General features: G+C 52.2%; 2 protein-coding genes across 3 annotated transcripts; one reads left to right on the top strand and one right to left on the bottom strand.

The window, feature by feature from the left end:
* Window positions 1–680: 680 nt before the first annotated feature.
* DNAJC30 (DnaJ heat shock protein family (Hsp40) member C30) lies at window positions 681–1,866 on the bottom strand. The gene has a single exon (XM_082358683.1). The coding sequence runs from the start codon at window positions 1,825–1,827 to the stop codon at window positions 1,147–1,149; it is 681 nt and encodes a 226-aa protein (XP_082214809.1). The 5' UTR covers window positions 1,828–1,866; the 3' UTR covers window positions 681–1,146.
* An 86-nt stretch (window positions 1,867–1,952) lies between these two features.
* BUD23 (BUD23 rRNA methyltransferase and ribosome maturation factor) lies at window positions 1,953–13,279 on the top strand. Of its 2 annotated transcripts, XM_082358658.1 has the most exons (12): window positions 1,953–2,084; window positions 2,188–2,225; window positions 3,577–3,672; window positions 3,768–3,850; window positions 3,946–4,042; window positions 6,255–6,351; window positions 7,578–7,628; window positions 8,373–8,458; window positions 8,690–8,735; window positions 8,902–8,960; window positions 12,751–12,840; window positions 12,982–13,279. In XM_082358658.1, exons 1-12 carry the CDS (start codon window positions 2,037–2,039, stop codon window positions 13,034–13,036), a joined length of 846 nt encoding a protein of 281 aa, XP_082214784.1. In that variant the 5' UTR covers window positions 1,953–2,036; the 3' UTR covers window positions 13,037–13,279. The 2 variants fall into 2 exon arrangements, with proteins under 2 accessions (XP_082214784.1, XP_082214785.1); XM_082358659.1 differs by lacking the exon at window positions 1,953–2,084 and having other exon boundaries at window positions 2,209–2,270.
* Window positions 13,280–13,356: the final 77 nt, after the last annotated feature.

Raw genomic sequence — 13,356 nt, 5'->3', positions numbered from 1 at the left:
GTTTCAAGGACTTGGCTTGTAGGGCCTGCGATAAGCACTGCCAGCGAAACAGGAGGCTGGGCCACACTCAGGCGACTCAAACTCCCAGTTTGTTGCTCTATTTTTGGGAAGGGAGGAGCTGCACAGTTAGCAATGGGGCTGGCTGGTCAAGGGATGACCAGGTGCCAGGCACAGGGTCCCAAGGACAAACTTGACTCTACTGGCACTATATATATATATATGTGTATATATATATATATATATGTTTTTTTTCCCCCCCTGCTGCTGCAGCATGCGGGATCTTAGTTCTCCAACCAGGGATCGAATCTGCGCCCCCTGCAGTGGAAGCGCGGAGTCTTAGCCACTGGACCGCCAGGGAAGTCCCTGGCACCATACTTTAATCACTGAGCCTATTAGAACGTGGATAATCAAGTGTGACAGACCGAAAGAGAGCAAACGATTTGCTCCTCTGCCATCACGCCCACAGAGTAACTTCTCCGAGGTCATACATTAGATAAGCATGGGCACAGGAAGGCTCATTCCTTAGGCTCATGACCTTGCTTTCTTTCCCACTCACACTCATCACCAACAGAAGGCGGAGTGGGGTCTGACCACCAAAGAATGGCCAGGTTCCCACAGATCACATCCTTACCCTACACTGGGTCTCACCTTGTGGCCTGGGGAGCTCACAGAAAGACAAGTTTCTTATAACCCCAGAATTTTTCTTTTGGCAGTCACAATTGGTCACATTGCACGTTTCAAGGTTACAGAGGAGCCCCACGCTACACACGTGGGGCAGGAGCAGACAAGTCTTGCTCGGAGCTTTACAGGAAAGCCACAGCAAGTGTTCCAGAAATTGACAACATCTGGAAGCAGGCACCCCAGGGCCTCCAGGAAACCCCTCACTCTCGGGCTTTCGGGACTCCTCATTGGGGGCCTTTTTCTTGGGCATCAAAAAAGCCTCCTTTTCTGGACCAGAGGGGTAGGGATGTGCAGGTCAATGGCTAAGCTGGCCGGGTGGGGAAAGGAAAGGGGAGAGCAGTTCCTTCGGACCCCAGTAGAGGTAGACAACAGTAGACAATGGAGGCAACGGGTTCAAGAAGACAGGAAAGGCCATTTTCTTGGGGGGGTGGGGGCGCGGCTGCTCCCCTTCCCTCCGCTCTCCGATTAAAAACGAAAGCCCATGATGATGAAGACTGTGAGCAGAAACAAGAATAAAGCCGTGTCTCGGGTCTCGTCCCAGCCTAAGCCCTTCTTGGCCCGGTCCTCCTGCTGCTTGCGAAGGGCCTCCCGCCGGGCCCTCAGGCGCCGCTCGCGCTCCAGCTGCTCGCCGTAGTGCGCCTGGTAGAAGGCGTCAAAGTCGAACATGGTGCGGTTGGCTCCCGATGAGGCCTGACCGCGGCCCTGGGTCCGAGAGGCGGGAGGCTGGGTGCGGGGCGAGTCGGGGTCGGCGGCGGGCGTCTTGGAGGGCCGGACCCCGGGGCCGCGCAGGTCCTCGTCGCTGAGCAGGCCGCGGTCATACTTGCGACGCAGGGTGGTACTGCCCAGCACCACGTAGGCCTGGGAGATGCGCGTGAAGCGCTCGGCAGCCTCGGCGCTCCCGGCGTTGCGGTCCGGGTGGTAGAGGAAGCTCTGCCGGTAGTAAGCCGCCTTGATCTGCGCCTGCGTGGCCGTGGAGGCGACGCCAAGCAGCTCATAGAGCGCCGTGCGCGAGTACGGGCCGTCGCTCCGGGAATAAGTTCTCGCTTCTACGCCCAGACCCGATCCCAAGTTTTGTGGAACCCCCCGGGCTTGCCACAACCTCCACAGTAATAGCCGCGACCACCTCACCTCACGCTGGGCTGCCATCTTGAATGAGTCAGGCGGGCGGTGCAAGATGAACTGGCCAATGGGAGGCGTGCGTTTTTCGCATCCGGTCGGCCCTTGTAGCCAATCGAGTAAAAGAGAAGGCGGGGAGAGGGGTGGAGCATGCGTATTACGGGGCGGGCGCCAGGCCGAGGACATAAAAGCCGGACTCCCGGAGCAAATCGCACGAGACCAGTTGCTGAGGCGTGGGGATGGCGTCTCGTGGGCAGCGACCCGAGCACAGCGGGCCTCCGGAGCTGGTGAGGCCTGTGTTCCGCGGACACCTCTCTCTCCTCTCCTAGGGTCTCCGCGTCTTGATTTCTTCCCCGACTCCCCCGCCTTTTTTTTTTCTCGTCCCTGCAGTTCTACGACAAGAATGAAGCCCGGAAATACGTGCGCAAGTAAGGGGAGCCTGGATGTTGCGAGGCGTCGGGGGTCGGGAACCGGCAAGTTGCCCTGATTGCGGAGGTTGCTTGGAAAGCACGCAGAATTTGGGGGTGGGAGAAGGAAGAGACCTGAGTTAATCCCATTTTTGACACTGGAAGAGTCAATTTTAAACCTTCGGATGGGTCTCAGTAACCTTAGCATCAGAATGGGAGGGATCACGCCTACTTTCTCTCATACGACAGCTTATTTTAAGCATGTGATAAAACAGGTAGGACGCAGTGGAGATGTGTAAGGGATCAGTGCTGTTGGGGGGAAGGAAATAATATTCATGGAATGCTTACTGTACGCCGCAGTTTACATTATCTCAGTAAATCTTTAGGACAGCTGTTGGTAGAGTATCTGAATTTTGTAGAGGAGAGTTTTTTGTATAATTATGAAGTCAGTTAACAGATGAGGGTTAGAGCAAGGACTTCCAAACCTATTTTTTCCGATACAGTACTCTGTAAGAAAGTTCTGCAGATAACCTTTTTTCTCTTTTTTGTTCAAATTGGAGCATCAGACAGAGTCAGCAAAAACTCTTTGGTCAGTTGTCATTATGTAGCAAATAGAAACTTTTTTCCAGTTGCAGAGCCCTGTTTCAGGCATTTTGAAAACTGGTACGTGTGACTCTCCCTGGATCTTGGGAAAGCCAGATACACTCTAGACCTCTTCTGTTCAATATGGTAACCAGTAGCCATCAGCCATCTATTGAAACATATTTAATCTGATATACTTGGTATGAAGAAAATGTAAAATGCTTTATTGTTTTTTATGTTATGTATTGAAATGATGTTTTGAGTATACTGGGTTAAATAAAGTGTAATATTGAGTATGTTGGGTTAACTATTACTACAGTTAACTTTACATATTTAATTTTTTTTTAAATGTAGCTTCTAGAATGCCCCAAGTGGCTTCCGTTATGTTTCTCATGGACAGCACTGCTATAATTTTTATTGTGTCTTCTTCACCCTTCTTTATGGGAGTAGCTACAGTGGATAATTCTTCTAGAAAACATGTATTTAAGTAATACAGTGTCAAAGCCTGGTAGAGTTGAAAATACCCAATGGTTGGTCAGTAGATAAATGATTTGTTAACTTCACATTAGCTCTGCAGCTAGTACAGTTTTAATTTTGTCAGAACAAAATAACAACGTTGTATTACGTGGACTTTTGGGGTCACTTTTAAATAGTTGTAGTTGAGTTTGTTGACCGGGAAAGGGTACCTCAGGATGATTGTTCCTTTTTCTCTTTCTTCGGCTTTTCTTGGTCTGGGTGAGGTTTTAGCCCAGAACTCCTTTACCACTTGCTTGTGTTTCTGCCTTTTTAGCTCACGGATGATTGATGTCCAAACCAAGATGGCTGGGCGAGCGTTGGAGCTCCTTTGTCTGCCTGAGGATCAGCCTTGTTACCTGTTGGATATTGGGTGAGATCCTGGGGCTCAGTTCAGATAGTCCAGGTAGGTGGTGGGATGTCTTTGCTACTCACACTATTGAGTCCCCATTTGACTGTGTCTTCCAGCTGTGGTTCTGGGCTGAGTGGAGATTACCTCTCAGATGAGGGGCACTACTGGGTGGGCCTTGACATCAGCCCTGCCATGCTGGGTAAGTATGTCCTATTTAGCACGGGAGTGGACTCCCCTGCGTGAGTGTGGAACAGTGATGCAGACTGATTCCTCACCTACTCTTCTCCAATGTAGATGCGGCCTTGGACCGAGACACGGAGGGAGACCTGCTTCTGGGGGACATGGGTCAGGGCATCCCCTTCAAACCGGGCTCCTTTGATGGTTGTATCAGGTGAGAGTCTTCAGGTCCTGCTTTTAGTCCTCTGCAGGCCAGTGCCTCCCAAACCTCGCTGTGCAGCAGAATCACACAGAATACTTAAAAATACACATCCCCGGGATTTTCAGATGTATAAGGTCAGAGCAAGGCCCCAAAATATGTATTTTTTTGTATTTCAAAACGACTCCTGTGATTATCTTGCACTGCCAGGTTCAGGCACCATGGTATAGGTTTCTCTGCTTTGTGTGGGGGGGGTGTGTGGGGGGGGTGGTCTTCTGAGCCTCTAGGAGCCATCTTGTTGGCCCCAGCAGCCATTTTGTTGACTTCTTTTCAAAGGACTTTGTAGTGGAGAGTGGCCCCAATTGCTCCAGTCTCTTCGGTGGCTTAGGAGTCCTTTCTGTGGCGTCAGGTTCAAGTTTTGAATGTGTATGTAGTACTTTGATAACAGATCTTAGAACACTGAAATTACAATTCGAAACGTGAAGTTGTTCTTTGTCTTCTGTAGAAAGTTCTGTTTAGTATTTGGTTTAGTGTTTTGTTGGTGGGGTGGAGGTAGGGGCTAGGGTAGGAAGTCATAGTTTAATCATTAGCTGGGGGAAGACCTTCTGTGATAACAGACTGAGCTGTAGCGATACACAGTAGGAATCTGGGTGAGGAGTACAAATCTGGATTTGAAGATTTTCTTTTAGGGTATGGGATTAGCTTACATGTGGGAACAAATAGGAGGGGAAAAAAACATTTCAAAGATAGCAATTGCTTTTTAGTAATGATCAGGTGAGATGTTCTAAGCTGCAGAAAACCAAAGGCCAGCAATTTGGTACTGTATGTTTCAGGAGTAAATAGTCATTTTTAGTTTGTTTTTAAGAGGAGGGGTGGTATGGCAGGCTTTTTCTTTTCAACATTTGTTACCGCAAGAAATTGTCCGAGGTGCTGTGCTGTTTGTGGAAATAAAGGTCCGTGTTTTTAAGACTCTCCATGGTTTTTTAGGTGCTATAAGATGTGGACCAAGTTACTAAACGTGAGCCCCAGTGTGGGGTGTGCACTAGGGAATCATGGGACCCACCAGAGTTAGGAAGAGAAGTAAGAGCACAGGAAAGCAGTAGAGGCCGGGGCTGGGCCCTGAGGTTGGGAGGAATTTGGATGGTCAAGGAGAGGGTTTCAGAGTGAAGGAACAGTGTGAGCAAAGGCACAGAAGTGGGTGGGGAAAGGAGTCTCATAGATGTAGGGAGGAATGAGAAATTCTACGGAAGATGAGATCGTGTGGGGTCGGTTCCTAGAGGCTTTTAACTCCATCCTGAGAAGTTTGGGTTTTATTCAGTAGTTGATGGGGAGCTGGGGAGTGACGAGATCGGGTCTGTGTTGTAGGAGGATTATTTAAAAGAAGAGAGAAGACGCGAGAGGAGAGAGAAGTTAGGTTGTCGAAGTAATGGAGGCGGTAATGAGTGCCGACCCAGGAGAGTAGTGGAGGAACGTAAAAGCTGGGAGAGGCGGTCGGACACACCAGCGGGGTTTGGGGTTCTGTAGATGTATGTGCACAGCAGTGAGGAGGGGAATGTTGGAAAGGAGGACATACTAGCTGCTTGAGGCTTTAAATGTGGGGATTGTGGAAACAGTTAGCAGGTACAGTTGAAGGAAGTGATTTAGGAGGAGAGCGAATGGCTTTGTGTAAGTCCAAAGCATATTTCCCTTGATTGGAGGAAGGGAATGAAGGGGTAGGTGGCAGGAAGAGCCTTGACCTGCTGAGTAATGCTAAACTTGAGATGTGTGCAGAAGCAAGGTTGAGGAAATGTTTTCTTGGACTGGCCTCGAGAAGTTCACATTCACCTTCTGTAGACCCTGTTTGGTCCAGCGTTTTATTGATTGATTGATTGATTGTTGTGGCAAGCGGGGGCCACTCTTCATCGCGGTGCGCGGGCCTCTCACTATCACGGCCTCTCGTTGCGGAGCACAGGCTCCAGACGCGCAGGCTCAGTAGTTGTGGCTCACGGGCCTAGTTGCTCCGTGGCATGTGGGATCTTCCCAGCCCAGGGCCCGAACCCGTGTCCCCTGCATTAGCAGGCAGATTCTCAACTACTGTGCCACCAGGGAAGCCCTGGTCCAGCGTTTTAGAATAGTGACCTGGAGTAGACCTGCACGTGCCAACAAAGAGTCGTGGGCAGGAGGGTTTCGCCTGGAGATCGAACCTGCGTATCGCTCCCTTTGCTGACTAGGTCCCTTCCTCTTTCAGCATTTCTGCGGTGCAGTGGCTCTGTAATGCTAACAAGAAGTCCGACATTCCTGCCAAGCGCCTGTACTGCTTCTTTTCTTCTCTTTACTCTGTTCTGGTGAGTATGAGATCTCCTTACCGGGTTGGCTGCCTGTCCCTCCCTTGCCCTGCAGATAGCATGATGAAGTGGAGGTGCCCCATGGGAATGCCATTTAGATGGGACCACACGGGATGGCAGGACCTCACTGTTGGCTCCTTCGGTCCAAGTCTTCAGCCACCAAAAAAGGAAAGCTCAGGGGGCTGACACTGTAGTGAAATGCGAAGACACTGATGTCAGAAGCTGAGACTGATCACAACTCCTCTGTCCACTCTGCTGAATATCAGTCAGAAGTTGGCTTGGGGACCTGGACTCCACAGAGTGAGGACAGGGGCAGCATTTCGAGGCCACACAGAGGACACCTTCCAGAGTGCTCACATCCTCCGACTCCCACCTTGCCTTCCACCTACTGCCAATGCTCAGATGGGGAGCAGGGTGGTTATTTACCACTGAGAGAGCCTTTATTAGCTTTTTTCTTGTCTTTATTTATTTGTTTATTTACTTATTTATTTGAGCCACACCCCTCGGCTTCAGGCTCCTGCAATGAAAGCGCCGAGTCCTAAGCACTGGACTGCCAGGGAATTCCCTATCTTGTCTTTAGAATGATGGTGTTGATTTCCACTGTTTACTAGGATTAGATGATAGTCTGCGATTCTAAGTCCTAAAAGTGAGTTCTTTCACTTTTTTTTTTTTTTTTTGGATCCAGGTGTTTCTTGGTCCCCTTAGTCCCCTCACCTCACCGCTGGCTTTCTTAGAGTGGGTTGTTCTGGCAGATAGCTGGGTCTTGTTCGTTATGTGGTTTCTCTTTCTCTCAGGTCCTGGGGTTAACCCTGAAGTTCTGGGGGCCTTTGTGTTTGGTTTTCTCTCTGCTGAAATGCTCTTCCCTCAGACATTTAAATAGCCAGCCCTCTACTACATTCCGGTCTCTGCTCCATCGTCCCTCAGAGAGAGGCCTTCCTTGAGCCAAAAGTAAACTTGGTAGTTTCTGTCGTGTACCATCCCTTGTCCTATGTTATTTTTCTTTTTGGCGCTTAATCACTACTGTAAATTAGCTACCTCGCCCACTAAAACGTGAGCTGCAGAAGTGCGGAGGCTGTCTCTTTTGTCCATGGCTGTTTCCCAGCCCTGAGAACAGTATACCTTGCACATAATGGGAACTCAATAAATATCTCGTGAATAAGGAAGGGAGGAGTGCCTGGGTCCTGACCCCATGGGATATTTGAAAGATAGCCATGTGTCTGTTGCAGGTCCATGGAGCCCGGGCTGTCCTGCAGCTGTACCCTGAGAACTCAGAGCAGGTGAACCCCTGGGCTGGTGGAGGTGCAGGGAACGGGGAGGGACCCGGAATAGGTAAACTGTCCTGCTCCTCACCCACCTGCCCTCCTGCTGTTGGGAAGTGACAGAACCAGCAACCTTAGGCTGCTTGGTGGGAAGGGAGGGGCTGAGCTCCTGAGAGTGGTCGCCGTGGCCCCTGCTGGCACATTTTATGACCTAATGTCCTAAGGAAGAGGGGTACCTGGGGCGGTGGCAGGTGGGGGTAGGATGTCTGTCTTCTCTTGACAGATAAACCATCTGATATTACTGATTTCCATAAGCGAAGAAATAGCTGGGGGTGGGGGAGGACATCAGCAGCTGTCTGTTCTGTGGAGTGTGATGCCTGAGCAGCGAGGGGCAGGAGGTACCGACTCTGACGGACAGGTGGCGAGCTGTCCCTCACTGAAACCGTGAATGAGTCTGCCTCGCAGTTGGTGGCCATTCATTTCCTGAGATTTGAGTGGGGAGGTGGGTCCCTAGGCTAGAAAGTGAGAATCAGGGGGACTTGGTCGTCCTGTAACCCCCGAGGGAGGTATCTGCCATGGCTGCTTCTAGGCTGCACCTTCTCTGCCTGGCTTTCGGGGACTCGGAATTGGGAATAGTCTGATAAAGACCCTCACTTCTCCCAGACAAGGTCCATTCTGGGACCGGACGGGGGCCAGGGGAGGGGGCGGGAAGCTGCTGCTCCCCCAGCCGCCCCGCCTGACTGCGTGCTGTTCTCTCCCCAGTTGGAGCTGATCACGACCCAGGCCACCAAGGCCGGCTTCACTGGTGGTGTGGTGGTGGACTATCCCAACAGCGCCAGAGCCAAGAAGTGAGTGCCGGGGGCCAGGGTGCTGCCGTGCCGCAGGAGGGACGGTGGCGGTGTGGCCCTCACAGGCCACTGATGCGTGGACCAGAGCAGTGCTGGGTTGGGTCACTGGGGCCCCAGGCAGGCAAGAGGCCTGGCTGTGTCTGTACCTGTTTGTGGCAGGGAGGGGGAGGACTTGTCTTGCTCTGTGAGGCTTTCTGAGCCCAGCCCTCACTCTCCACTTTCTTGTTTCAGGTTCTACCTCTGTTTGTTTTCTGGACCTTCGACCTTTATACCAATGGTGAGGGACCTTGAGTTTGTAGGCCCATCCCTTCTGGCCTCCCTTCTTGTGGGGCCGGGCCGTCTGCCTGTTAGAAGGGCTCAGGCCTGGGTGCCAGGCCTTCTGGGGTGGGGCAGGTGGGTTGAGAGATCTCCAGGGTGATCTGAGAGCACTTTGGTTCCTGCAGGCCCAGAGCGAAGAGAATGAGGAAGAGGAGGCCAGGGAGTCCACGTTCACGGTTGAGAGGTAAGGCTGTTGTTCAGCCCTGCCTAAGGTGCAGGCGGTTGCTGCCACCAGGTTCATTAGGCACAGCAGCAAGAGTCCTCCGTTTCTCTCTGCTTTCACCAAGTCTGTCAGGGTCCGGTGTGGCAGAGACACCAAGGCGGAAATAGGACCTGGGAACCCTTCGGACCTGTGCCTGCACCTGCCTCTGGCTGAGCTAGTGGAGCCCTTCCGGATGTCTGTGGGCAGCCTTCCTCTCTGCCTGCCCTCTTGCCACACCCAGCAGGCTGTCCCCTCCTCCCAAGGCTGCCTCCTTCACCTGCATCCCGGACCCCATCCCCACTTGGCCCCTGTGGCTCCCTTTCCTCTCCCGCATCCTCATGTTTACCCTCCTGAGTCATCCCCATCAGCACACAAACATCCTGTGCAATTTCTCCTGTCTTCAAAAAGGGTCCTCCCTTAACCCTGTAACAGCTCCTGGCGGCCACCCTGTTCATCGGCTTCCCTTTGTGACCGAACTCCTCACACTGCCTCCCCTGCCGTTCTCCGTCCTCTCCGCTGGCTCACGCTTGTCTCATCACAAATTGCTCTCTTGATCAAGGCCACCGCCAGGCTGTCTCGCCAAACCCATGGTCACTTCCCAGTCTTCTTTCTTTCTCCATCTTCATTGTAACTTGCCCGCTCATTAGGAGCTGATGCAGCCGATCGCGCCCCTAACGCTTTCCTCACTTGGCCTCCCACCCACGGTCCCGGTTTTCTGTTAACCTCACTGGCTGTTCCTTCTCGGTCCACTCTGGGGCCCACCCTGGACCCCTTTTCTCTCTGTGCTGCTGCCTTAGACACCAGCTACAGGTTCAGAACCTCCAGGTTTCTATCCTTGGTCTCAGTCCCACCTCTGCTTTCCAAACCACCTCCCCTCCTAAATATCCATACCTGGACTTCCCACAGGTCACTGGAACAAAACAGAGCTCTTGGTCTTCATCCCCGAACTTCTTCCCTCCATTCTTTCCATTCTCAGCCCTTCCTGTTTTCCTTACATTTCACATCTAGTCACTCCATCCCTTTTCCCCACTCCTACCTGGTCTGTGTTTGCTGCCTAGATTACTGAAAGCTACCTCACTTGTCTCCTTCTGACTTTGCCTCTTTGAATTCATTTGCTGTGCAGCAAGACGGAGACTTCCCTTTATCTTTTATTTTTTAAAAATGTAAATCATATCTTGCCATTTCTCTGTTCAGTATCTTCAGTTGAGTTCTCGTTACCTTTATTTTCCCTACCACCTTTCACTGCTCTAAATCCTAAGTATTCGTTTACTTGGTATTACTTCTGTCCCCAACTAGAATGAAAACTTGGTGGGGACTTGCACTGTATCCCTGACACCAGAATAGTGTCTTGTTAGCAAAAAGTGTTCAATATTTGTTGAAGGAACAATTGATGATAAGGTAGTAAAGAAGGAGGTGATTTCTTAGTTCTGATTGGTAGGGGTGAAAGGTTTTCAGACTCTTAAGACATTTAAGAGGAAAAATGAGCCGAGAATGGATGAGTTAGGAAGGCCCACCGGTGGTGAAAATCATGAGTGCGGTCCTCGTGTCCACCATGGATTGATGCCCTCTGACCCATTGGCCCTCCGCGGTCATCTCCCGTAGCTTCCTCAGCCCATTCCCCGTGGGGACTTGGGGGCTCTCCTAGCCGTTTCTGCTCTAAGGTGCCCATCGCTTGCTCTCAGGGAGTGGTCCCATCTCCTGCTTCCCCTCCGTCCATCTTAGGCTCCCTCTTGTCCTCACACCGGTGTCTACAGACGACGTGTCCTAACTGTAAACTTAGGTAAGTTGTGGGACCTGATCATCCATTTCTCGTCTGTTTAAAATTGGGGGGGATGTGCCACCCTCTCGGGCAGTGTGTTGAGTCGAGGGCATGTCTGTATAGGACTCGGCACAGTGCCTGGCGCGGACCTCATTTCCCTACAGGCTCTTCCCCTTGAAGTCCTCGGATTTGAGGAGGGCGGGGAGGAGGCCTTTGTCTACTGTAAGGCTGATCGGGCTTCTCCCGGTGCTGTCACTTCTGTCTGATCACATTCAGGCCACTTACTGTAAATAAATAGGTAAATCAAGGAAAAGTATTTTAAACCTTTACCTAACTTATCTCTAATTTCTTCCCCCCACCCCCGAACAACTTTGCTTGACCTATGTATTCCTTAATCCTCGCCACCCAGCCTCTACCCTACCACTCGTCAGCTGCTCTCTCCAAAGGCTCTGTCCCTTCCAGCATTTGCACTGTGGACTCCACTTCCCTCTTGGCACCTGTGGTCGGGGGTCGCTCACCGTCTTCACTGCTCCCTTTGTCTCCCCTGATGACTCTTTCCCATCGTCCCTCCCACAGCTCACATCTTGCCCCCTGTGCTACCCCAGACTGTGCTACCCCAGAGCTTGTCCTTCCTTAGAGACTCCTGGGATTAGTCCTGCATCTCCAGCAGCCTGCTTTGCACCTGGCACGTCGGACTCCTGCCCCCTCATTGTAGGGCCTCTTAACTTTCTTTCGTGAACTGCTATCTCTGCACACCCCAAAGTCTAGGACATGTTGTGTTCCTCCTTTGGTAGAAAGCCTCGCTGCTTCCTGGAGGGAGAGCACGCTCCTTGCTGGTTGGTGTTCACGCCTCCATGAACTGGACCAGCCAAGTGGGATTCTGAGTTGGTGTTTTTTTTTTAATCTGACTTTTATTATTAGGTTAGAACAGATGAGAAGTAGCAGCCGGAAGGGTGTGTCATGCAGTCCGGCTTCCACTGGTCCTCAGGCAAGGAGGAAACTTATGAGGATGACTCAATCCTCAGCTGACCCTCAGAGTCTCACTTGGACCCTTCCTCTCCTTACACTCAATGACTCCAGGCAACAGGGCTCTTCTGCTCCCTAACCTTCCTCTTCAGTCCTTTCCCTGTGCCTCATTTTCATGTATTGCTTCTTGTCTGGAATACTGGCCCACCTTCTGCATGAAGTAGCTTATCTCTGTGGCCCTCTCCTTTTCCCCATCACTGCCTTAGCAGCTCCTGGTCTCTCTGCACTTACTTTGCCTCGTGCGGGTGGTTGCTACCACAGCCCAGCCGTGGACTCTTTAGGGGCAGGGCTGGTTCACAGCCACTGTAGAACATCCATGGGCCGTGCACGCAGGTACTCAGGGAATGGTTACTCAGAGGGCAAGCAGCCTCCGTGGTGTGTTCGACGCTGAAAACAGTTGGATTCCAACTGCCAGGTGGGGATGTGGTTTGAGGGCCCAGGCTGCCCTGTTCTCAGGGCCTCTCTCCCATAGAGCTGTGGGAGGTCCCTTTTCTCCTCAGCCAGGACTGGAGGCCAAGATCACCCCCTGAGGATCATTGTCAGGGCTGCCACAAGTGGGGCAGCCTTGTTTTCCTGCCTCAGACACCTGTAGTTGCTGGGAGCCCCAACTTGGTCTATACCAAGCGTGCTGGCCTCAGCCAGACTAGGGCCTGCTTTCCTTGGATCGGCTCTTGTGAGCCCCAAAAGTAGCTCGGCCCCTGCCTGCCCCACAGGCAGGTATGTATGTATGCCTAACCACGTGGTCAACCGCGTGGATGCCTGCGAGCGAGGGGGGGACCCCACCTCTCCTGCCTCCTCCTAAACAACCGCTCTGGCGCCAGCAGATGTCACTCGGAAGGGGGTGTCCAGAATGGGGACTTCTGTTGTGGAGGGGGCATCTGAGGCCACCTGACTCGGGGGAAGCTCACCATGCTTACCTGCTGGGATTAACCTGGGTGCCAGCCAGGCCACTCTGTCCGCCTGCTCACAGCTGTGTCTCCTGCACAGGGTCCCGTACAGGATGGCGAGGCGGGGGGTGGTGAGGAAGAGCCGAGAGTGGGTGCTGGAGAAGAAGGAGCGCCGCCGGCGGCAGGGCAAGTGAGTGCAGGTGGGGCGGGGGGGGGGGGGCGGGGGTCTGGCCACCCAGGGCCCGGGGCTCACCTACCTCAGGGGTCCCAGGGGTTCTTGTTGTTTTTCCTGAGACGGTTCTGTTCTTCCCGCCCCTGTTACTTCGCACAGGGAGGTCCGACCTGACACTCAGTACACCGGCCGCAAGCGCAAGCCCCGCTTCTGAGCAGGCGGCCGCGTCCAGTGGGGCAGCTCGGGACCACACAGTTGTGAGCTGTGCCATCCAGCCCAGGCACTTGCTTCTGGAGGGTTTTCTATATTGAAGTGCCTACTTTATCAGCTGACAAAAAGTGTTTTAGAGAAGTTCTAAAAAGGTTTAAAGTTCTAAAAGTATTTTCTTCACTAAAAAAAGTTCTGAGAGCATCTTATTTTGTTCTAAAAGCAATAAAGCACTTTCTGTGGAACTCCGGCTCTGGCATTTTCCAGCTCTGTGATCCTAAACAGATTTCTGAAGTTCCTCTATTGGTGGGGGCTTGATTCCCAGGT

The sequence above is a fragment of the Balaenoptera borealis genome, assembly GCF_965194805.1.
Source record: "Balaenoptera borealis genome assembly, chromosome: 16".
Classification (NCBI taxonomy): Eukaryota; Metazoa; Chordata; class Mammalia; order Artiodactyla; family Balaenopteridae; genus Balaenoptera; species Balaenoptera borealis.
This window is presented reverse-complemented; position numbering and strand designations above follow the sequence as displayed.

What these genes read in the sequence shown, in the direction of transcription:
- BUD23 (XM_082358658.1), top strand. Translation starts at nt 2,037, where the DNA reads ATGGCGTCTCGTGGGCAGCGACCCGAGCACAGCGGGCCTCCGGAGCTG. An exon ending in CATCAGCCCTGCCATGCTGG is followed by an intron (nt 3,851 to 3,945) that starts GTAAGTATGTCC and finishes TCTCCAATGTAG; the next exon opens with ATGCGGCCTTGGACCGAGAC. An exon ending in CTTCTCTTTACTCTGTTCTG is followed by an intron (nt 6,352 to 7,577) that starts GTGAGTATGAGA and finishes TGTCTGTTGCAG; the next exon opens with GTCCATGGAGCCCGGGCTGT.
- DNAJC30 (XM_082358683.1), bottom strand. Translation starts at nt 1,827, where the DNA reads ATGGCAGCCCAGCGTGAGGTGAGGTGGTCGCGGCTATTACTGTGGAGG.